Genomic DNA, 23,086 nt, shown 5'->3' on the forward strand with positions numbered 1-23,086 from the left:
GCAACTGTTTTTATTTTCAAATTGACCAATAGGGTAGGGGGGGGGGGGGTTATAATAATAGCAAACATTTTGCTTCAAAATTTAGATTATTATTACATTTGACTTTTAGGTAGATAAAAGGAGCACAGTTCAAGAGCAGAAGAAGGGATACACATACATACAGTACAGGTAAGCATAGCACCGTTTTACACTGAATACTGGTGTTCTTCGCTTTGTGAAGGTGTACAGTTTAATACTAGAACTAGGACTCTTTTGGACCAGATTGTGTAGTGTAAAGGTGATCTGTGTATCTGTGAGGAGCATTTCCAATATCCTACACCTCATCTTCCAAAACCTTTTAAACTCTTTTTCCAAACAGAACATTATTGTTGCAAAAACTGAAAGATTGAAATTGTGAAACATTCATAAGGTTGTTTGAGAATGCAAAACCGGTCAATAAGATTGTTTTTCTTTTTTAAATGTGTAGATCATTGTAGTGAGAAACTTGATTTTCTTTCACAACAGTCATTTTCCTTCATCACTCAGCCTGCCAAAGGTTCTCCATTATCAAACATCCATTAGTCTCTTTAAAACACCTTTACATTCTTTGGGCTGGGTATTAGTGACACAAACTATAAATATTTCAGCATTACCCTTTAGAGTGATGCCTTGAACACAAACTAGTCTACAGAGGATTTATATCTGTTATGTGAAAGGTGGAAGACATGGTTCAAATAGTAAGACCCTTTCAATCTCTTTCTTCTAGTCATTATTTGTAGACAAAGTAAAGAGAAGCATTTTCCCTGCTTTGTCACACAAATAGTCAATCTACATTAAAAACATAATCTCAGAGTGTTACCGTTTGAAACCTGTCGGATGTGTAGTTGTTGTTAGAAGTGTAGGTTTAGCGGTCTCTCATTGTAAAACAATAACACTGCCCATCTTCTTCACAGCCTGACAGGTGATCTGCATTGCCTAACATCCATTGTTTTCTCCCAGTCACACATCTGTTTCCATATGAAAATATAACGGGTTACAATGACAGGTAACATGCATACTAACTTTCTTTCACACAAACATGTATTCAAGTTGAGCTATCCCACACACGGGCTTGCAGAATGCTGGGCCCAACCGGAGAGGAAGTTTCTTGAATATTACAATTATTTCTTTATACTGCAACGCAAGAACTGATTGGCTATCGCAAGGCGAAACCAATACTGACCCCCGAGTGATACAAGAATTAGGAGACGCTATACTCACACAAGCGCACACACACAGTCTTAACTACAGTCAAAACAACAAATTCTAAATGCTCCACTGTCAACCATTACACTTCCTCCAATCCAAGGCTTTTCTGTTTGATATGGCTTACAACTGTAGTTGAGGGGCTGAGCCCGCCTCCATCCATGTATCAGAAATGGAATGGGGCCCAGCATTGTTTTACCAGAGGAGTGAACTGAACTGCATGAGGGTTTCTGAGGCCTAGGAAGAGATAGAAGGAGAAACATTGATGATACCGAAGACCACGAGACAGTGAGAAGAAATGCAGGTTTGCTGGTACTATGAAGTCAATCTATTCAAATCTGGATGAATAGCTGAAAATCATTTTTCTATAATCCTACCCCATCATATTTTTTCAGCAGAAAAGTAATTCATTATTCTTACATTTAAAGTGTTAAGTCAGAATTGTAGATACTGAGATAACAGGATAGTCTTACTGTCTTTAAGACTTTTCCTTTAAATTGTATTTGTATAAGGAAATGAGATCTGGGACGAATTTAACTCAGCCACCAGTCGCACTTTTCACACTGACACTTCTTCCTCTGGTCTTTGCAGCATCAACGTCTAGTCCCTCCATGTCTGGTTCCAGACTGAGGCAGAAGCAAAAAACTTTCCACATTCCTGAGAATACAAGTACCATCCAGCAACTTCACCCTTACTAAGTCAAATATTGTAAGACACAAGGGGCAACAAGCGCACAGGACACACACACACCCACACACTCAAACACATTCACGAATCACGACACACACTCATACACACCCACTGACCACAGACACTCTCATGCCCACTCATGCACACCAAGATTGTATTCCCAAAAGCACACACTAGCTCACAGAATCACACCACAGATAAACAACTAAGTCTGGACAGTGATTTACTGTACACAACCACATCAAGTGCTAAAGTTTCAGGAGGTTGAGGATATACCGTTTGTTACTTATAGGGCTCTGACTGTTAAAAAATAATCCCTACTATATACACACGCATTAACTTTAATAGGGGTAATATCTTGTTGGAAATATATATATACGCCTTTGAATAGTCTGCTTTAAAAACAAAAAAAACACTACTGACTATGTTATTGGCACTTGGAATCACTAAACCCGTTACACGTACAGTGATCATTCTGCAAAGAATTCAGTCAAACTGTGATCTTGTTTTTTTTTTGCCAAAGATAATTCGTACTTACAAAGTTAAAAAGAGCTATTTTTGAAAACACAACTTCCACAAGAAAACCCAAGCCCAACCAAACTGCAGAACTATAAAGCCTTGTTATTTCCGAACCGTGTTTTTTTTTTTCAGAGAAGGGTGTGGGAGAAGATTGACAGAGCATGTCATTGCTCCATCTTTGACCAGAAAACACTTGAACAAAGTAAAAATTCAATTTTCAAAAGCGATTAATAAAAGTTTACACCGTTTTTCTTTCCATGCAATCATATAAAATACTACATTTCTGTTTTTCTGTTAGGCTATATATGATATTTACAAGTTTTTCTTTTTATCATACAGTAAATCTCTACAAGGTCAGTTCAAAACAGTCTGTTGTTACCGTGGCGATAAGGTGTTCTCTGTATTTTTGTCAGGTTTCCAAGGAGACTGGGTCTTCCTTCACAATTTGTGGATTTTAATCAATCCTGTTGCCATGGTGACAATCTATGGTGAGTTCCTTGAGGACTCACGGGCTCTCCTCTTTCCTATGATTCATTTCTTTCAGGTGGAGGAAGATGGGACGACACATTTTTTGGAAGAAAGGGTTTGCAACAGCCAGGTGAGCAATATAAATGTATGCAGCAACTCCCTCAGAGTTTTAAATCCCAATGTTTTCCCCTCCAGACCTCACTGCGGCTGGCTGCTGACACTCTCAGTCCTGTGTGACGTCGGGGCTTTCTGTGGTTTCTGGGGCTGGGGCTTCAGCTGCTGCTGGTGCCTCTGGTGGTGGGATTGTTGCTGCTGCTGCTGTTGTTGCTGCCGTTGCTGCTGCTGTTGTTGTTGCTGTTGTTGTTGTTGTTGTTGTTGCTGTGGTTGCTGTGGTTGCTGTGGTTGCTGTTGTTGTTGGTGAGTTGCCTGTGTGAAAGTGCCCTGTTGTTGGAGTGGGAAAGCTGCCTGCAGAATCAGCTGAGTGGACTGGTTACTGTGGAGAAGACGAGTGCCCTGAGAGAAGCAAGAGCAAGGATTAGAAAACATCATACATGCGTCCATGTCATCCTATTTCTGTAGGTAATTATACACACTTATACCAATACACACATTCACACACAACTTACTAATTTCCCAGACCCCTATGCCCCCAAAAATGTTGTTTATTTATTATTAATTATCCCGTCTTTTTAATTTGTTACTTCAAAACTCCACTTGCAATTTCTACTGAAGTGATTTTGCTGATAAAAACTGAATATATATATACATTGAGAATAATTGTGATTGACAAGGTTGCTCTAATGAAATTACACAATCAAATTAAAAGCCTCGTTCTCTTCTCCCAACAAGTTGAGAGACCTAAAATGATAAGCCTCTGCAAACATTAGTTTGACTATTTGACTCACTTGCAGTGTAAAGACACTTTTCACCAAAATGAATCATATTGATAACTTGATATGTTGTCAAGATGTACAGTATATTTGAATTGATGGTATTTGCTGCCCTCTTCTGATACCTGTAGGAATTGCTGTTGTTGCTGCTGCCCCTGCTGGCCGCTCTGAGCCACTACAGTGGTCTGGTTCTGGCCGTCGGGCTGACCTTGGGGGGGCTGGGCTGGTTGCAGGGTCAGGGTCTGTGTCTGGCCCCCCTGCTGGGAAGAGACAGGAGTTATCACAGAACAATAAAAGGGATAAAGTGAATCTCATTAGAATACTGTATAAAATGTACTGCTTCATGAGATCCCACATATTTTTGTATTAGCATCATTCCTACAACTCCTTATAATATCTCTCAATGGATTCTCTAAGGATGCTCCTTTTCAGTATACTTTGGAAATGTAAACTCCCTTAAGTCAAAAGGGAGTCTACTATAAATTATAATGCACTGCACCTGTTTTATTGACAACAAATATAATAATCCATTAGTCCTTAAGTCTTCTTTAGGCTTTAATGACAATACAAAATGCATTTAAATGTCTTTGTGTGCAGTTTTCAGGCCCAGGTGTTACATTTAAAACATTGCTACTTTCTTCATGTAGTCTTAACTTTCATGATCTTCTTTTCATCACTAAATAAAAGCATCAAATACAAAACATCTTTAATTAATTAATTTATAAAGGAGGGACATTTGCTGATAAAAGCCAGATTTTATGTATAATTGTAGTATCTTATTTAACACTTTCACACTATTACCACTCTGTCAGCACTGAGCAGCTGGGTGGTTATGCGCATCAGACATCATCGATTTGATCATTCTCTATTTAAAGCAGTCTTTCTTCTGGTCTTAGATACAGTTAATGAGTTGCTCTGGGACTCAAAGGGCTTTGTCCATACCTGTTGACCACCAAAGGGGTTGTAGGCAGTGACCACCTGCCCCATGAACATGGAGGTGGGCACCATCACTGCTCCACATGCCATTGGCGCTGTCACCAGCTTGGTCACCAGCTGCTGCCCTGCTGGGAAGCTAGAGAGCGGGAAATGGAGAATAAAAGTCATAACAGTAACCAAGTACAATACTGGATGTCTACTATTCAAATCTTGAAATAGCTTGGCTTCAGACAGGTTTGGTAAGTAGCAGTACTTTAACAAGGCTAGAAGATTTGTGTATTTGTCACTTAACAACACAGGGGTGTATAATCCTCCTTTTCATGCTACACACACAGCATACACACAAACAATCCATACGTTTTGAGATACACATTATTGGATTTTTGCCCATATCAGATCTGCACATTTTCCCACTTATTTTGGTTGATGCCATAGAGCAGGGGTGTCCAAACTATGGCCCGGGGGCCAAATGTGGCCTGTGGTCAGTTTTCTATTGGCCCTCAGCAAATTCTAAAGTATAATGGAATATGGCCCACACATGAAGCTTGTGCTTGTCTCATGGCGCATTTCCACCGCTGGCCTCGCTCGACTTAGTACGGTTTTGTTAGGCCTTGTTAGGCCTTGTTAGGCCCGGCTCACTTTAATGCTGCGCTTCCATTACAGTTTAGGAACTGGGGTAGTATCTATAGTAACGCAGTGTAGGCGGAGCCGTGACGTCATCTTCAATGAGAGCCCCAGAAAAACAACACAGCCGTTAGCTCTTAGCACTCAGAGCTCACAGCTCTTCATATCTGTTCAGAAACTTGACAAAAGTTAAACAAGTACAAACCACAGACTGCCTGTGTCATGGCGAATACAGTCGCTGGTTTATTTATGTCTGTATAGGCCGTTGTTGTGAGTATGGACGGTCGGAGCATACACTGCGTTAGCTTAGCCGATCTCCATTTAGAAAACATGTATTTTAAAAGGTTGTTCGCCTGCCGTCTGTCTGCAGACTTGTCAAAGCATTAATTCATGGTTTTTACTAACCGGTATCAGTATGTTGTTACTTCAGCATCATTTTGAAACGTGTATTACAATTAAATCACGGTCAAATATGTTCATCTTGTAGTTGTAGCCCCCTTGTCAGCGATTCTCTCACTAGTTTAGCATATATTGTATTTCCTAAATATATATGTAAACATATATTACAGAATAGTATTCATGTGTTAATAAGCCCAATGTTTAAATAAAGTCAGTCAATTAAAGTTGAAAACATTTTCTAACAAATCTTAGTTGATAACAAAAAGGCCAGCAACATATTTGCATATTGCAATCTGAGGTTCTGTTCTTAGGAAGGAGCTTCAAACTAAATCAATTAAACCCTATGGAGAGCTGTGATGTAGGCGTTTTTGTTCATATGTTCAATTATCAAGAATAGTTTACCTACGTTTGATTGATTTTGCTGACTTATAACTTAACTTATGAGGCAATTGCCTCACCTCTTGTGAGCGGCCCAGCCCTTCGTATGTTTTTCTGTATGTGGCCCTTAGTGAAAATAGTTTGGACACCCCTGCCATAGAGGAATGACTCTGGCGGGGTTAACATAATATTATGAATACTGTCATCGTGTCGTCCTCCTTACCGGATCTGTCGGTCCTGTGTGAAGGTAGCCACCGTTGTGCCTTGCTGTGTGTTGGTCTGCGGCAGGCTGGTGCTGATCTGCAGCATGTTGGGCTGCCCGGGCTGAGAGATCATCATGGTGTTGTAGAGCGGAGCAGAGACGGAGCCCTGGGTCTGGGGCTGAGCCTGCGGAGGTTGTTGGGGCTGACGCTGGGGCTGGAGGGTGGTAATGTGGGGAAGGAGGGAGGGACATGATATGAATTCCTTTAAAAACAGAGTAAACTGTTAGCGTGCTTTTTAAGGTAATTCTGCTTCTTTCTTCCAGTAGTTTTTACATTAAATGTAATTTTTCATGCATGTCTCATTTGAAAATACATTAAATAGACCCAACAGATTATGAAGCCATAAATAAAGATAAAAATAGATTGAAGTGTCTAAATGATAAAGTGTCAGTGACTGGGAGGTTGTTTTAAAACTTAAACTCTTGGAGAAAAAAACCACACAGCTACTCTTTGGTTATAGTATGCTTTCCTTTGATACATAATATATGAACATGTCCTGAAATGTGTTGCTCTTGTTGCCCTCGCGGAATAAAATGGACTCTAATAATAAACAACAAGATAATTAAGATCAGCATTACTCAATAGCAGAGGATATGAGGATATGTCTAAACAAGGTAGAAATGATGCTTTGTGTGTTTTTCAGTTCAGCGTTGAGTTTTTTGAAGTCTCTCAGGTGATTTAACACTAACAGCGTGCCCTGAGGCTCTTCCTGCCGACTCCACAGAGCACTAATGTATTTGTGCAGTTTGTGAAGTGCAAACATGAATGAATTATATTGTCAACATAAATATTGCTGGATCTTTTCCCTTATAATGGCTGACCTTCTGTTTGAAATGTGTGTGTGTGTGTGTGTGTGTGTGTGTGTGTGTGTGTGTGTGTGTGTGTATCCCACCTGTGTGAGGGCATTGGTCTGCTGCTGCTGCTGTAGGTTCTGCTGGGGGGGCGGGGCCTGCTGCTGGATGGTGAGCTGCTGAGTTCCTGAATGGACGGGGTTAATTGTTGTTTGCTGGACCTGGTTGGTCAAATTAGCCGTTTGTTGGACCGACCCCGTCTGAGGGAGCTGCACGTTCATCGCTCCCCCCGGCTGCTGCAGCAACATCTGTCAGGATGGAAACACACAATGCCAGTTTGTCCAGGTTTCACTGCTTATTACTGAACATTTGCTTGGCAATGCTAAACATTTGCCTATTGCTAGAGTAGAATACAATTAGTTAATGAGCGGAAATGATCCTATCAGGGTACAAACGCAGGTAGTGAAGCTGCTGTTTCCTCTGAATAGAACAAAAGTTATTCATAATGCATGATTCTCCTCCTGATCTAGGTCAGATACAGCAGGAAGAGACAAAGCACCATACACCTACTGATCTTTACAAACAGAAGGGCTTTCGTGCTAATCTTTTTCAAACAAGCAGAAAGAAAATATATTTTGAATATAAAACTGCCCTCAGATTTAAGATATCTAACTATAGACTACATATAATACATATAAAATGAGCATAGTTGACCAAAATGTAACAACTTGAGGTACATTCTACATGTGTGTAAATCCTACCTGTATGCCCTGTCCCTGCACCCTCTGCAGCTGGTCCTGGATGTGCCTCAGCTCGTCCTGCTGCCGCTGGATGTTAGCTTGGATTAGTCTTGTCCTCTGTTCCAGCTGATCTTTAAGATGCTGCATGGCATTCACCTGCGCCGAGAACTCCATCACCGGCTGTGGGTGGAGAGAAAAGGTCACTTAATTCAGCTGTGCAGCAACTGATGTTTTATTTTCATTACGAAACACTGGCTAATGAACATCACAAAGTCCACAGTGGAGATGCAGCTCATGATTTTTTTTATTATTGATTTGTCTGACTCCATTCATTGATTTATTATTTCTAACAATCAGAAATAAGTAGAGAATGACAATCGAAGAACTCCCTGTACCATCTCCAAATGTGTACTTTTAGCCCAAGCAATAATTAACATTGAAGAACCTGTAACCCCCAGATTCTTACTTTATTTTTACTTCAGGAAGTCCCAAAGCAATACAAAAAAATCTCTTAAAAAAAGATACCTGGCAGAACAAATACAACATATACAAAACATACACATGCCTTTATCATGTTTTTTGTTTTTTTTAGATTATTCCATGTCATGGTGCATAGTAAGAAAATTGAATTTTTACAGGATACATTAAAAGACAACCACTTGAAGATATGAAGCTGGTAACTAGCAGAGTTAAAGGTCCCATGTCATGTTTTTCCGGTTATTACCCGTCCCCTTGTGTGTTATGAAGGTTTGTATGCATGTAAACGGTCTGCAAAGTCACAAACCGTCAAAGTACACCCTGTAGCGAGTAAAACTCTAACACAGAACGCCTCGTTGGAGATTTCTCTTGTTCTTCCTGGGTACAGTGATGTGACCATACCCAAATGGACTCATTGGTCAAAATGGACCAATCCGTGGAGCTCCTCACACACACACACACACACACACACACACACACACACACACACACACACACACACACACACACACACACACACACACACACACACACACCACACACACACACACACACACACACACACACACACACACACACACACACACACACACACACACGCACGCACACACACGCACGCACGCACGTCATCTTCTGGTTGCTAACGCCATTGTAACACATAATCATTGATGTTCCGCTGTAACGGTGGTGGACTCATCAGAACAGAGTGGGCGAGCTGACCAATCAGAGCACAGTGGGCTCATAGGGAGGGGGGGGGGCAGGAGCTCCAACAAGCTGTTTAGGACAGAGAGTGAATACACATACTATACAGAGATGCTGTATGAGAAACCAATGTGAGTTTGGAAATAGTATGGAAATTGCACAATATAAATCTATTCTAGTAGACCTCAACAATGGAATTATGATCAGTAGAAATGGCCATGACATGGGACCTTTAAGAAAGAGAGGTAAGCTGAAAGAAAAGTCTCCCAAAAATAACACTCTATCTATTAAATATGAATGTATTGTTGATTGTCTGGGCAATTAATCAACAAAACGTTTTAGCTTTACACCACAGCACATAATGATGTCATGAAATGAAGACCCATTCTCACCTGTACGTTTGCCTGTAGCTGCTGGGGTTGTTGTTGCTGTGGTTGTTGTTGTTGTTGTTGTTGTTGCTGCTGTTGTTGTTGTTGCTGTTGTTGCTGCTGCTGCTGCTGAGGGATCATCCCTGGAGTTACACTCTGGCTCGTGGTCTGAGAGCTCATCGACTGCAAATATAGATATAATCAAGATAATTATGACAACTGATGTGTGAGTTTGTTCAGTCATCAGTTTAGGAAGTCCTAGCTTGGTATTTTTGGGTGTTTCTGTCCAATCAGATCTCACCTGGCTGCTGATGGACGAGCGACGCTGTGACGTAATCACCATGGTGGAGGCCATGGACTGCAGAGGAGGTGTGGCCGTGTCCATGTGTAGCTTAGAGGCTGTTGCGGCAGAGACAGAATCATTGATGAGTAAGAGTCACGATATCGTATCAACTCCCCGCAGGGCTTCTCATCCCATCTAACTCCCAAACTGATGCGTCACTGACTCGTCTTACGTCAGGGCATGACTGATTAATATGATTATACTAAGGCTGGACAACAACATTGCCTCTGACCCCATCCTGCCCTGAACATCAAAGACAGATAATTATCATCAAGTTGTAATTAAATATGGAGCCTTATTCCACAACAAATGTACAATAAGGGTTTGCATGAATTGTCTTAATGATTATAATTGTGTCTTTTCTTGTACACATGTTTGGCCTTTTTATTTGCAAATGGAGCTGCTGTGATGAAACACAAATTCGGACTTGATCTGAAAAGTTAGTATAAACATCATAATATTATTCATGTACACGTGTGTCCTTACAGGTGCAAGTATTGTCAGAGACGTGCGACGAGGACTTCTGAGAACTTTGTGAGGATTCTGAGGGCGTTCGGCTGCGATCAAATCGCTCCAGAGCCTCCTTGAGGCTGGACGTATTCAGCTGTGACTCTGAGTCCTGAATCTAAAGCAGAGAAACAAAGAAAAAATACACTTGGCATCCAATCCTTTAAAAATCTAATTCAGACTGCATAAAGGTGATAATAACAGGGCTGATTTGTAAAAGAGCGAAGCATTATTCATGATAAAATACTCGTGTGCTTAAATGTGCTATTCTACCCATACATACTGATTATCAACTTTTAGATGGCAACTTAACTAAACCAGCAAATATAACTGAATGTATGTGGGATTAACATTATCCTGTTTGGAGTTTGATTTAGGATCATCTGTTGTTCTCAGCTTGATGTTGTTACTAAACAAAAGGATTGAGATAATATAGATAGCAGAAAGTTCATCAGAGTTGTAGACAGTGTGAGATACATCAATGGGCAGCAGTTACTCACTGACAGAAGTTAAAGGTTAACAGTTTGGAAGCTTTTGGCTTATTGTTGTGTGACACTGTTTATATTTGAAGTTTGTTTATTTTTTTAAACGCCTCTTGACATATTAAATCGTATGCTCTTTAAATGCTGTGTATATTATTTCTAATGTTTAATGAATACATTGTCAAGAGAATTTCAGTCAAACATTTAATACAAATTAAATTACACTACTGATAGTTTCATTTTGTTACTTAGGCTTAAACAACACATCTAAAAGTTCAAACACAACATGTTTTGTTGTTAGTTTGAATAAATGTTTCCTTCACACGTTATATATTGTAATACCTTTTATAATTCGGCTTGTGTCTAGGAAAACAGATTTCTAGATGTAATTTCTCACCTTATTCACAGTCCCTTCTGGGTTGGACTCTTCAATGCCCAGCTCTCTGCGCTGCTCTGCCCTCACCTCTGCATAGCTGTATTTTAAGCACAAAAAAAAGGTTAAGCCAATAAAGAAGCATGAAGGATGTGATGAAAATGAGCGAAATGTAGTGTCACCAGTAAATGAGTGTATCTGAAATGCCAAATGATCTTGAAAAAAATTATCTCTGATAATTGTACCATCAGTAATGAGGCCAAAGGGAGCTGCAGTACCTGACTACTGTGTGCGTACAGACGATGAACTCAGGTCGAGAGTTCCACTGGTGATAGGTGATGTAGTAATGCGTCTGGAGCCAGATCCACTGTTGACCTTTAGTCAGGAAACGATAGTAGCACGACTTCCCTTTACCGTACTGCATCACTGAACAGTAGAGAGATGAGAGCAGAGTTGTTAGAAACAACAAGAAGATAAATGCTTTCTTTTAAAATCGTGACTGAAAGTGTGTAATACGAGCCCTCACAGTGTTCGTGACACTTGGCTAATGTCTCCAGGTCGTCCACATGGTAATAGTCGTACCCTGATGTTCCCAGAACCTCGAACGGCAGGTAGCCTATGATTGGTGGAGCTCTGAAAAGGAGAAATTGTATCCTTATAATTCGCTTTCACAAAAAGCTGCATGCAGGCTTTACAAAGTCAAAGTGACCTGGACCAACGGAGTGCTTTCACATTTCAGTCAAATGTAACCAAAGAGGAACAACTTCAGTAAAAAGGAATTTAAAAGATTACTCTGTTTCACAAACGTGCACAATATATTAATTAGCATTTTATCACCACACACTTTAATTATTCAATTTTTATCTTTAAGTTGAAGGCTTGTCAATGTCAAAAGTATATTCAAATCTCTCTTATGTTACAAGATGTTTTCATGCTGGTTTTCTTTTTATATAAAGCCACAGACAGTAGGCCTACAAACAAGATGTAGTGTACTCTATAATACCTGAATATCTGAAAAAAGAGCCACATTTGAGGGCGGGGTGAAAAGCTGGCCGTCATAGTGAGAGGGGAACAGCGCATATTTTTTAGACAGTGTCTCCTGGAAGTTACTTATAATGTTGCACTAGGTTGTTCAAAGTACTGTGAACAATGACAAGAGACTTTTGAGAAGTTTAAACCCTGGCTCATTTCTCTCTTCCACACAGGTAGCTAATCACACAGGGAATGTCAGATTTGAGTTTCTCAATAAGTCAGAAAAAGACTCCCCCTAATTTGACATTGGAAAACTGTGACCACCAGTCACAGTTTTCAATTCTGACGGAGAATAGTGGCGACATAAGAATTCAATGAAATCTGTATGTGTGTGTTTGTGTGTTTACCTGTGGTCTAAGAAGAGGAACTTCCATTCTAGACTGTGCCTCGAGGTGAATTCTTCATTAGGATCCTCCACTGTACACATTTCCTATGTTTATAAAAATGAAGAAAGATTATGTTAGATTAAATGATTTATTTATGAGTGTGACTTCATTTTTGTTTGTCAGTGTGCCCTAGGCTACCTTGATGAACTGAGGTTTGGCCAGCCGAACTGTGGCTACGAAGCACACCTTGTCGTCGAACGCAGGCTGCAGAGAGCGCTGTAACACCGCTGCCAGACCATTCCTCGTCACGTTGGGAACTGCACACCACAGAGAAGAGTTTGCCGTTGAAAATGTTGTTTACTCCGTCAGACAAAGACAAATCCTTGACAATGTTCACTTCTAATTATAACAAGCTTTACAAAGCCTGCTGTGCTGAAAGCTATTTGAGTGACATACCATTGTTGAGTGACTTGAAGTTGCCGATGAACTTGACATACTCGTACACAGGCGGTTCTTTGGGGTCAATGGCCCCTCGCAGCATATGGCAGCAGAACTCCACGTGGTTCTTAGCTGGAGAGAATAAACATAATATGTCAAAAAGGTGTTGTAAACATAGCGTTAATGGATTCATAATGTGTGAATGGTGTTGTTAGGGTATCAAGACAAAACAGGGATAATGATAAGCCAGTATATCAGCCTTTATTTACATTAGATTAACTTCTATTTAACGTTTTTATCCAAAGACACTTAGAATAAGTGCTTTTTTGGGTTCCTGCACTAATAACTATCTGTCTCTTACTTTATATCTACCAATGTGGTTCCTTACATACAAGATGGACAGGAAAGGATTTATAATAAACTAACAATATTAGTTACGGTTATGAAAACAATTTTTTGCCAGAAATACATTCAATAACTTTCATTACAGTCTATATAGGCGCTTTCACACCAAGTGCTTTTCCCAGGAATAGTTTCCGGAACTTAGTTCCCCGGACATTTTTAGTTCCGGAACTATCTAGTAGATCGCGTTCACACCGGAATAAGTCCCTGAGGGAGGATTACGCAAATGAAGCCCCTGACGTCACTTCTTCTGCTTTGGGTTTACTGGCAGGCCGCAAACAACTATACTGGGTGTTTCTCAATGTAGAGGAAGGCTCCTCCAGAGCCACTATTTCAAGGATGCTATGTCATCGAGTCCTGCCGAAGGACTGTTCCAATGTCCAGGATCCTTGGAATTTGGGGAAAATGTCGAGGCTGCACATGTGTATCCTCTTAAAATCCCCACAATGCTTTGCGCACGGAAACATTTCCAAAATCTTTGGCGGAAATCGCGCTCCATTTAAGGCGGGGCCTCGCATATGATGCACACCTGCTAGCCTGTTCCACCATTCTTCGTTTTCCGAGGCTAGGAAGGATTCTTGCCTCGCTTCTGAAGGACCTGACTCGGAAGACATGTCCTACCAAGGAAGCGTCCTCGACATTGAGAAACACCGACTGTCTGCCACCCGAAGTCCCCGGACGGAAGTCCCCAGACTTGGGGCGATTTACTCAGAAGGCTTCAGTAAATCGCCAGAAGCGTGACACAAAAACTTTTCAGAGTTTTACGGGCGTGGTTTGCAATTCGCCCAGCCAATCAGAAATTGGAACCTTTTCCTACCCAGGAAAGTACCACCTCTCTAGAAGGCCTGAAAAGGGGTGAAAAGGTTCCCGAAAAAAAGTTCTAGTTCCAGATATTTTTGGTGTGAATGCAAAATCCCAGGAACTATCGGAACTATTCCTGGGAAAAGTACTCCGGTGAGAAAGCGCCTAATGGGAAGAACATGTGTTACTTGTTTTTCTTATTCCGTTTCTACATAATTTTCTTTGGATGTTAAGGCCTAAACACAGATGTAATTCTTTACAAAATCTTGTAACCACAGCAAGGAAGTATAAATGTAAATATTAAACAGAATTATATTCCCTTTGAACCACCAAACACATTACAGTTGATTTAAATCATTCTAAAACAAGCAGCCAGATCTAGCGTGTCATGGGGAGATACTGACTCTTTTGGTAATCGGAGCTAAGGTTGTCCTGTTCGGTGGGGTGTGTGGACAGCTCCTTGTACACATCAGAGTGTTCCCCGAGTGGCAGGAAGTCTAACAGGTTCTGGTCCACCAAGTCAGTCTGAGGAGCACACACACATACGTGCATGAGAACACACACAAAAACAAGAAGAACGGCCGAACCCTTTTTCCAGTACACACAAAGGTCATCCTAACATCTGAACAACAACATGGATAAAAGCTTGGTCTGCAATAGAAGGGATGACTAATGTGACCAGGCAAAAGAAAGAGTTAGTGTTACTCACCGGTAGATGTTCAAGTAGTGAGGTAACACTCTCAGAGACGTAGAGGATGTTCCCATCAGTCATGATTGCTATAAAGAACCCATCCAGAGCCTGATAATGCAAGATGAGATAAAGAACAACTCTAAGTGTTGGTCTACAGCAGTACAAGTAAAAGGACTTTTCTATTAAGAGTATAATAAACGGGGAGATAAAAACGGACAGGAGAACAGAACAAAATGTTAAATATCTGACCTCCAGCATGAGCTGGGTGAACTCCTCATTGCTAAGAAACGGAGGCTTCCAGTCTTGCCTGATCTCACTGGACTCTGACTGGGCTGCAATCTCTGGTGGAGGAAAAAGAAAACGGAATGTTAAGAAGAAAACAAAGTCTTTCTGGAAAAAGTCTTGTAAGGAAAACATGAGGCGACGTGACCAGAAAGAGACTACACAAAAGGTAAGCACGCACAATGAAAGAACAGGGCCAGTACAGTGGAAGCTAAATGAATCATCATGAACAACAATGAACAGAGCTAGGAGTAGAAAGTATACACGCGTGAACACATGCAAAGGGAAAACAATTATTTCATCATAATATAATCACAGTATTCAAGTAGTGATCAATTAAGGTATTAAGGTAAAACAGAGAAGTGGTGTGAAGCATCTCAACCTAAGAAAATTAAATAGTTAAGAGTATGAAATTACTATTGTTCATAATGATTAAGTCAACTTTACACAGTCACAAGGCAAGTCTTGTAAAAAGTGTAAGAAGCTGTAGTAATGAGAGTAAAGCAGCACAGACAACAACAGTGTGTACATAAGAACAACTAAATATAAAACAAGAAGTGTCCACCCTGTGCCGTGCCCTGACCTTTGTGTTTACACAGGAAGTCGATGCTTTTCTGCAGGATGGTGGACTTGTCCATCTTCCTGGTGTTGCCCGGCAACATCGTGCCGAGTTCCTTGATGAGGACATTGAACTGGTCTCTCCGCTTCTTCTCAGACTTGTTACGGGACACGCTACGATCGAAACTACAGTTATGCATTCGATTAAAGATGTCAAGATTCTGACAAACAGAAAAAACAACCTGAAAATAAACTGCTATAAACGTTTTGATATTTCACTCTATAATGTTTAATGAGGTAATGCAGTGTGGCTGCTGTGTATGGCCTACAATAATGTCGGATTAGACATGGTATATTCCCTGTAGCTAAAAATGTACCTACATTTAAATAGGTAGGACTTTCAAATAATGATTAATTTAACAGGTGGGGATTTCAGCCTTTAAATACCATGGGATGTTTTATAAAAAGGAATGTTTTATTGATATCAATACAAAATACAAGTATCATAACTTCAGTGTGTTGCTCCTCTATATCTGGCTTACCGTTTTGCTTTGTCCTTTTCATCTTCTTCCATCAACCCATCAAAGATGCTACAATCATCCCTACAAAAAGAGAGCATAATATTTGAAGTCTCACGTTGTGTTTTCCTGTGTGTGGACGTTTGTTGGCAGCTTGAAAGCAGATCTGTATTGTTAATAATAGCGAATGACGGATGTTGGTAATGAGAGGATTCCTACATGCCAGCAGCAGGTTTATTTTTGGGTCACAAAAAAAAGAGTGAGAGACGGAGAGAGGGAAAGAGAGAGTGAGAAGGAATGTGTTGTGCTTGCCAAAAAGATTACGAGTGCATTTGTGAAACAGGGCGTGTTCTTGCGTACATTTCGACTAAAATAGGTCAATAAAAATATTTTCATTTTTAATTTAATACGTGTGACTTTGTTCGGAGGCATGGCATAATAAATAAGGACCATTTTGTCAATCATTAACCCTGTTAAGGGCTTAATTTACTCAAAAAGATTTAAATCTGAACATATGTTGTACTTAATGTGCTTGAACTCTGTGTATGTATAGTGCGTATGGAAGTAATTTATGATAAAAAATGTCTGTGAGTTGCAGCATACCCTATGCTTGATGTCATGGTAGCTGCTGATCAGGCCTGTGGCTGCAGTGATTTGCTCTTTAGGCGTGAGGTAGGCATTTGGAAGACCACCTGGAGAGACAGAAAAACAATTATTTTATTCGCTTAGGTGCCAGTTAGGATTTACATAGCAATTCAGTGGACTAAAACATCAGTGACTAAATGTTCTGGCTCACATGGTACAGCAATAATGTTAAATCTCATCAATCAAGAATCACTTGGGAATTATTAAATATATTCTGAATTGTGTTTTATGAATAAAGATTTAAATCAGACCAAAGTGCAGTTACAAATGTGTTGAAGCGAAAGCAACTTATTGCACACACGGAATAGCACACTGACAAACGTAACTATTCAGGCTAGAAGAGGAGACCATTAGATTTGTGTAAACTTGATCAAAGCAATAGCTGATATGCAATAAAGTATTATCTAAGCATGAGTCGAAAATAGACAGGCAAGTTGCATGTTTTTTTTACCCAGTGTCATTTTCCAACATTTATTACAATTATCAGCATGGGGTATTAGCTTGAACACATGGGGTTCAGATAACTTAAAATAAATAAATTAACTGCGATAAAAGATGCATGAACAACCTGCAGTGTGTGTGTGTGTGTGTGTGTGTGTGTTGTGTGTGTGTGTGTGTGTGTGTGTGTGTGTGTGTGTGTGTGTGTGTGTGTGTGTGTGTGTGTGTGTGTGTGTGTGTGTGTGTGTGTGTGTGTGTGTGTGGTCACTTCTTACCCCAACACAGCTTATGCACGTGGTCACTTAATGTCTTTTCTCAGGGGTCAGAGAAAGCGTACTCTATGGTCAAAGCTGCTGTTGAGGTCATTGGGGTCATGAGAGGACAACAGACCACAGGAAAGACATGGTGGTCAACCAAACCTGCAGGACAAATCACAGCAGTAGGGTTATTGGGTCAATTAAAAGGCAGCACTTTTTGCACTTGCAGCTGACAAATGTCGATGTTATTAGGCTGTTAGAAAGAGGTGCATTATTTGAATTACTTTATACACTGTTGGGTAGCTCAGCCTAAAATAATGTTATAATGTATTAGTTGATTTATATATTTGTATTAATAGTTTAATGTGGAAAGTAGCTAGTAACCTAAGCTGTACAATATATATAGTGACCTCAAATGTTTACTTTAGTACAGTACTTGAATAAATGTTACTTTTCAACACTGTAAGCTATAAAGTCCTAAAAAGGAAAAATACTCTGGTACAGTTTATAAAACCTTCGTACAAAGACTACAACCCAACATAACCACACTACTTAAATTCAGCTTTTCAATAACAAAACATCATGGAAAAATATTCCAGCCTTTAAAGTGCAAATAACGTCAGTGCAGCGAGGAAACCCTGGAATAATCAATTATTATGCTTACATTCAAAGTTCTTCAGAAACTTTCAGCACAGTGACCTAGATATGAAAAAGTGTTAAGAAGGTGTTTTTCAACTTACTTTCTGGAATGTGAAAAGCTAATTAAGATCCTATCATGCCAGGCACAGACAACACTTCATGGGTGAGCCACACCTCACCTGCAACACAGAAACCATACTCATTCACAAACATACCAGGGGGCCAGCCTGTGTTCACTGTTTACCATGCATGCAAATTCTAAGGGCCAACCACCAAAGTAAATATGTTAGTTGTTGCAAGATAAAAACAGAAAACTAGGGCTGCAACTAGGGATTGGCCTAAAAGGATATATATTGTGAGCAAAATAAAAAAATTGAAGATTATATGTATGTATTAAATATTGTTTCTCTAGATAGAGTTAGGCCCATATCTATTTATTACTCTTTATATTTTTTCCACAACAAAAAGTAATTTTGCATTGAAGTACTTTTGACATGACCATGAGAGAATATGTTTGCCATATTGCCCAGACCTAGCTACTGAATAACCATCCAAGCCAACCAACAGTCCAAAACAAACTATACTCATACTACTAAAAGATTAGGGCAGCACCTGGTAGTTAACCGTTTATCAATGTATCTGCCAATTATTATTGTAAGTAACCATTTTTGTCTATAAAACTGTCGATTCATTTTAATAACAAAAATGTTTCAAGATGGGGTCTGTCCCAAAGTCCAATATACAAGATATCCACTTAACTTTGATAAATATCCTCTATGTATAAAACCATAAAACAGAAAACCAGTATATCTTCACAATTGATGGAAGCTTGATAACTGAATAATTGAAAAACATTTTTTAGCATTTATCAATCAAAAACTGATTACTTTCTCAGTAATTTGGTCTTCAAATTGTGAAAATGTGAAACTCCGACAACCACAGCCTAAAGAGGCATCTAAAAAGAGTTTGATGTCTTGCTAAGTAGAAGTCACCTCATGAATATCATATTATTACTATCACATAAGATGAAGAAAAAGTACAGAATCTGCAAATCTAGTAATGCTGTAATTGTTGCTTCACATTGATTACTTTTGTGATGTCTGGGTAAAAAAGCTAACAATTAAGTTCCCGCACTTGTCAAGCATATCTGGCACCAGATCAGTCAACATACCACATTGTGTAACAATGAGCTAAGAAGATTTAGCTGCAAGATATGACAGTCAAACCCAATGACCTACATTATCACCCTGCTAAATTATTTATTGCACTCATTTGTGTGGAAGATTTTAGGCATATTGTTAAATTATCAGAGGGATGTTGTACTTAAGTAAAAGTAGAAATGCCAGAGTGTATGAATGCTCAGTAACAAGTACAAGTCCTGCATTGAAAATGTTACTGAAGTAGAAGTAGAAAAGTATTGGTATCAAAATATACTTAAAGTCCAAAAAGTAAAAGCACTCATTATGCAGACCGGCCCATTTCAGAGTTATATATATTATATGTTTTGATTATGATTATTGATGCATTACAGTGTTTATCAAAGCTGGTAAAGGTGGAGCATGATTTCATTTTTTTTGTATGCTGCAGGCTAGCTTGTGAATTTACTCCAGGTGTAACTGAAGTCATATTTAAGTGTTGTATATATTTCCCATCATTAATCAAAATCTGCAAAGTAAATAAAGGTATTGAATAAATCGAGTGGAGTAAAAGTACATAATGTACCTCTTTTTAATTGTGTGGGGTAGAAGAAGAAAGTAGCAAAACATTGAAATACTCAAGTAAAGTACAAGTACCTCAAAAGTGTACAGTACTTGAGTAAATGTACTTAGTTACCTTACACCACTGGTCTCTACTTGGGGGAGCACTGGTCTGACCTACAGTCACTGTTCCTGATGGCCAATAAGTGAAGCCTCATTACACTGAGCTCCTTCATTGGACCAGTCTGCCCACTGTACACCTTTGTCAATGAATAAACACGCTTAATGACAATGTAGTACATGCAAGGCAGTCCAACTAAAGCACAAATAGCTATCAGATATGCACGGTAACGATTTTAATACACCTTTAAGTCCACAGGTGTTCGTTATACAACCTAAAGAGAGCAACCCATAAAGCTAGCTAGCAGGCTAACTAAGCTTGCTCCGAAAACTGACCATTTAACTCAGAGATGTAATGCTCTTACTAGCCCGTAACTCACGTCAGACTCACACGCACACAATGACACAGTTATGACAGGTAAATCAGGTTGTGAAATAAACAGCAGGAATGATCAGCCTGTGCCATGGCAAAGCTGCCGCCGAGCCTCAAGCTGTCACGCAACAACTGACATTGAAGACAAAATAATCTTTAAAAATGTTACCGTGTGTCCTCACACACCGTGCGGGGAAAGGTCCTCACCAAAACAGACAAAAACATAACAGTCGGCCGCGGACAAATGTCTAAAATCAGCGATGGTGAAAACATTTTCGCGGCAGATGTAATGTACACAGAAGATACACGGTCCCCGGGCACACACAGACACACACACACACACACACACGGAGACGCGCACGCTCAGCCACTCGTGCACATAGACACTGCTGGCTGCTCTGAATGTGGGTCACTGGGCCTTACTCTCCCTCGAGCGTGCGGAAACAGTCCCTAACCCTCCTCTGCAGTCCCACCGCTAAAACACACACCGTTTAACGACCACCGCGGCTGTGCTATTCAATAACTACCGCTGGCTTTTTATATGCATTTAATATTAAGCTTACCTTCCTGAGTAATCGACAGCAGCCTCCGTGTTTTGCTTACTTGAACGTTGCATCGAGTCGGTGGGGGCTCGGAGGACTCCGGGTTGGGGAGAAAAACAGGAGGCCTACTTCATATTACGCCGTACAGTCATGCGCAATGGAGACAGTAGGGCGCACTATTTAGCACAGTACACTAGCAGCAGATCGCTGAGTGATCTTCACCGGGGAAATGACTCCGCTTGTTTTTCTCGCTTTCCCAGTCAGACCAATCGACTGTCAGTGCCATATAGTTTTTATTATGATAGAAAATGTATAAAAGGAAGATTGAGATCGTGCGTCCTGGCTTTCAAATGAATGCACCTAAAGCGAGCATGGCGGATACTATGCCGAATAGGATATTCCTTTAAATAGATAGGCCTACTACTTAAAATGCATTCAATGCCACCTTGTTTTTATTTATATTCACAATTTTACTAATATGCATATTTAACACCACCGTATTATTTTTCGGGAAATACATGTTACAGCGAGTTGGCTGTGAATGTGACATTGGACGGTCGCCAGAAGGTTGCAGGCAGGGTAGGGATGGCCCTGCGTTCCGGATGGCAGGGGGTTTCCCCTTTCATTGACAACCAATCAGGAGCTCTATAGACTGTGACGTTATATTGTGTAGTAGTTCCCCGACATTAAAATTATTGCACCTGTTGACCTTTAGAAACCTTTCCTATGAATTAGCCTACGGATTAGAGGTGAATTTCACATTCTCTTCAAACGACGATGTGATTTTTGTTGAATGATAGTGCATTATTGATTATAATGAGTTTACAATATATTTCTGGATAAATACAAAAATTCATAAAAAATATTGAAAAAGAGATGACAGAGGAGACTGGTCGGGTACAGACAAATCCTGATCTTAAAACTAAATCCAAAGCAATAGCTTAATTGTTGCCAAATGTGTGCAGCCTATAACAGACCTGGAGTTTTTACCTGTGCCAGTCCTGCTAGAGTAGAAGATACACATCTTATTACATCAGTGCAGCACAATTTAAATGATATGAGGCCATTATCAGAAAAGTTATACGTTTTGTGTGGCTGTGTGGGTAAATCAACTTCCACAATCCTTGTGTTTGTGTGTGTTTACATTGATGTCAAAACACATTACAACAAGTAATGTCAACTTTTCTTTATCAATATCTGCCACAGTACAATAGCTACTAATAAATTGTTCATATTCTTTTTAGTGGAAGTGCATTTAGAGTCCTTTGCTCCTATTTAATGCATTACGTTTTAAGTATATTGTTCAGAGGCTTCATTACTGAAACGTTTAAGTCTGAAATTATTTCTTGTCACTTCAGAATAACATCCAGGTTTATGGATACAACATAAACATGTTTCCTGACTGCATTTAGGAAAACATTGTTATCTTTTCTTGTGAAAGGTAAAGCTATTACAGAAATGTCCTTTTTTAGGAATTTTCCAAGTGAGCAATCCAAAATGATGATGGGATAGCTGTTGGTCCTGCCGGATTTGGCATCGCCTCTGTAGCTTTTGACCATGTGGTCATAATCTTACCGAAATCACACTAGTGTTAGTTATTTCCTTTAGTTTAAGCAAACAAAATCCTTTTACTTTGGATTCTTGGTGTATACAATTAAACGAGTGCTTCTAAATGTGTCAGAGCTGGTGCTTTGGCACCCCCTCTGTAATTTTGGACCACCATTTTCATAATCTCACCGAAATCACACTGGTGTTATTCTCCTTGAGTTTAATGTATAACAGTGCCATCCTCATTCAGTCTTTACTCCTGCATGGACCCATAATTCCTCCACACCTTTGTAGATTATCTCCCTCCCCCCATTTCCTTCCTCTCTGTGAACTCAGCCTGCCCCCTCGCTTTTCCTCTTTTCTCTGTCATCATTTTCAGTTCTCTTTGGATTTGTTCGGATTAGCCGTTAACGACTGGCCCCCTTTTCTTATCTTTTTTCCACAACCCCTGCACTCAGCACCGCTTCCTGTTATTCATATTTATTCCTTCTTTTTTTTGACGATCCTTAATGTTTTCTTCCTTCTCCTTTTCCCCATTGCCGTGTCATTGCTCTCCATCCTTTCTGGTGTTCCTGTTTCTTGATCATTTTTGAATACTTCTTCCC

General features: G+C 39.9%; 1 protein-coding gene across 12 annotated transcripts; it reads right to left on the reverse strand.

Moving 5' to 3' along the window:
- Positions 1 to 34: 34 nt before the first annotated feature.
- Positions 35 to 21,086, reverse strand: clockb (clock circadian regulator b). Of its 12 annotated transcripts, none has more exons than XM_034203402.1 (24): positions 20,955 to 21,086; positions 18,303 to 18,380; positions 17,581 to 17,724; positions 16,826 to 16,914; positions 16,247 to 16,306; positions 15,730 to 15,878; positions 15,114 to 15,205; positions 14,883 to 14,972; positions 14,578 to 14,698; positions 12,989 to 13,102; positions 12,731 to 12,849; positions 12,554 to 12,636; positions 11,701 to 11,807; positions 11,453 to 11,600; positions 11,199 to 11,274; positions 10,299 to 10,437; positions 9,771 to 9,868; positions 9,494 to 9,652; positions 7,944 to 8,102; positions 7,284 to 7,490; positions 6,352 to 6,545; positions 4,734 to 4,863; positions 3,917 to 4,048; positions 35 to 3,414 (listed from the first exon to the last, which is right to left on the reverse strand). In XM_034203402.1, exons 4-24 carry the CDS (start codon positions 16,840 to 16,842, stop codon positions 3,100 to 3,102), a joined length of 2,709 nt encoding a protein of 902 aa, XP_034059293.1. In that variant the 5' UTR covers positions 16,843 to 16,914; positions 17,581 to 17,724; positions 18,303 to 18,380; positions 20,955 to 21,086; the 3' UTR covers positions 35 to 3,099. The 12 variants fall into 12 exon arrangements, with proteins under 12 accessions (XP_034059293.1, XP_034059292.1, XP_034059289.1 ...); XM_034203401.1 differs by having other exon boundaries at positions 3,917 to 4,051; XM_034203398.1 differs by having other exon boundaries at positions 3,917 to 4,051; positions 6,352 to 6,593.
- Between the last annotated feature and the right edge of the window lie 2,000 nt (positions 21,087 to 23,086).

The sequence above is a fragment of the Gymnodraco acuticeps genome, unplaced genomic scaffold (assembly GCF_902827175.1).
Source record: "Gymnodraco acuticeps unplaced genomic scaffold, fGymAcu1.1, whole genome shotgun sequence".
In the NCBI taxonomy this organism is placed as follows: Eukaryota; Metazoa; Chordata; class Actinopteri; order Perciformes; family Bathydraconidae; genus Gymnodraco; species Gymnodraco acuticeps.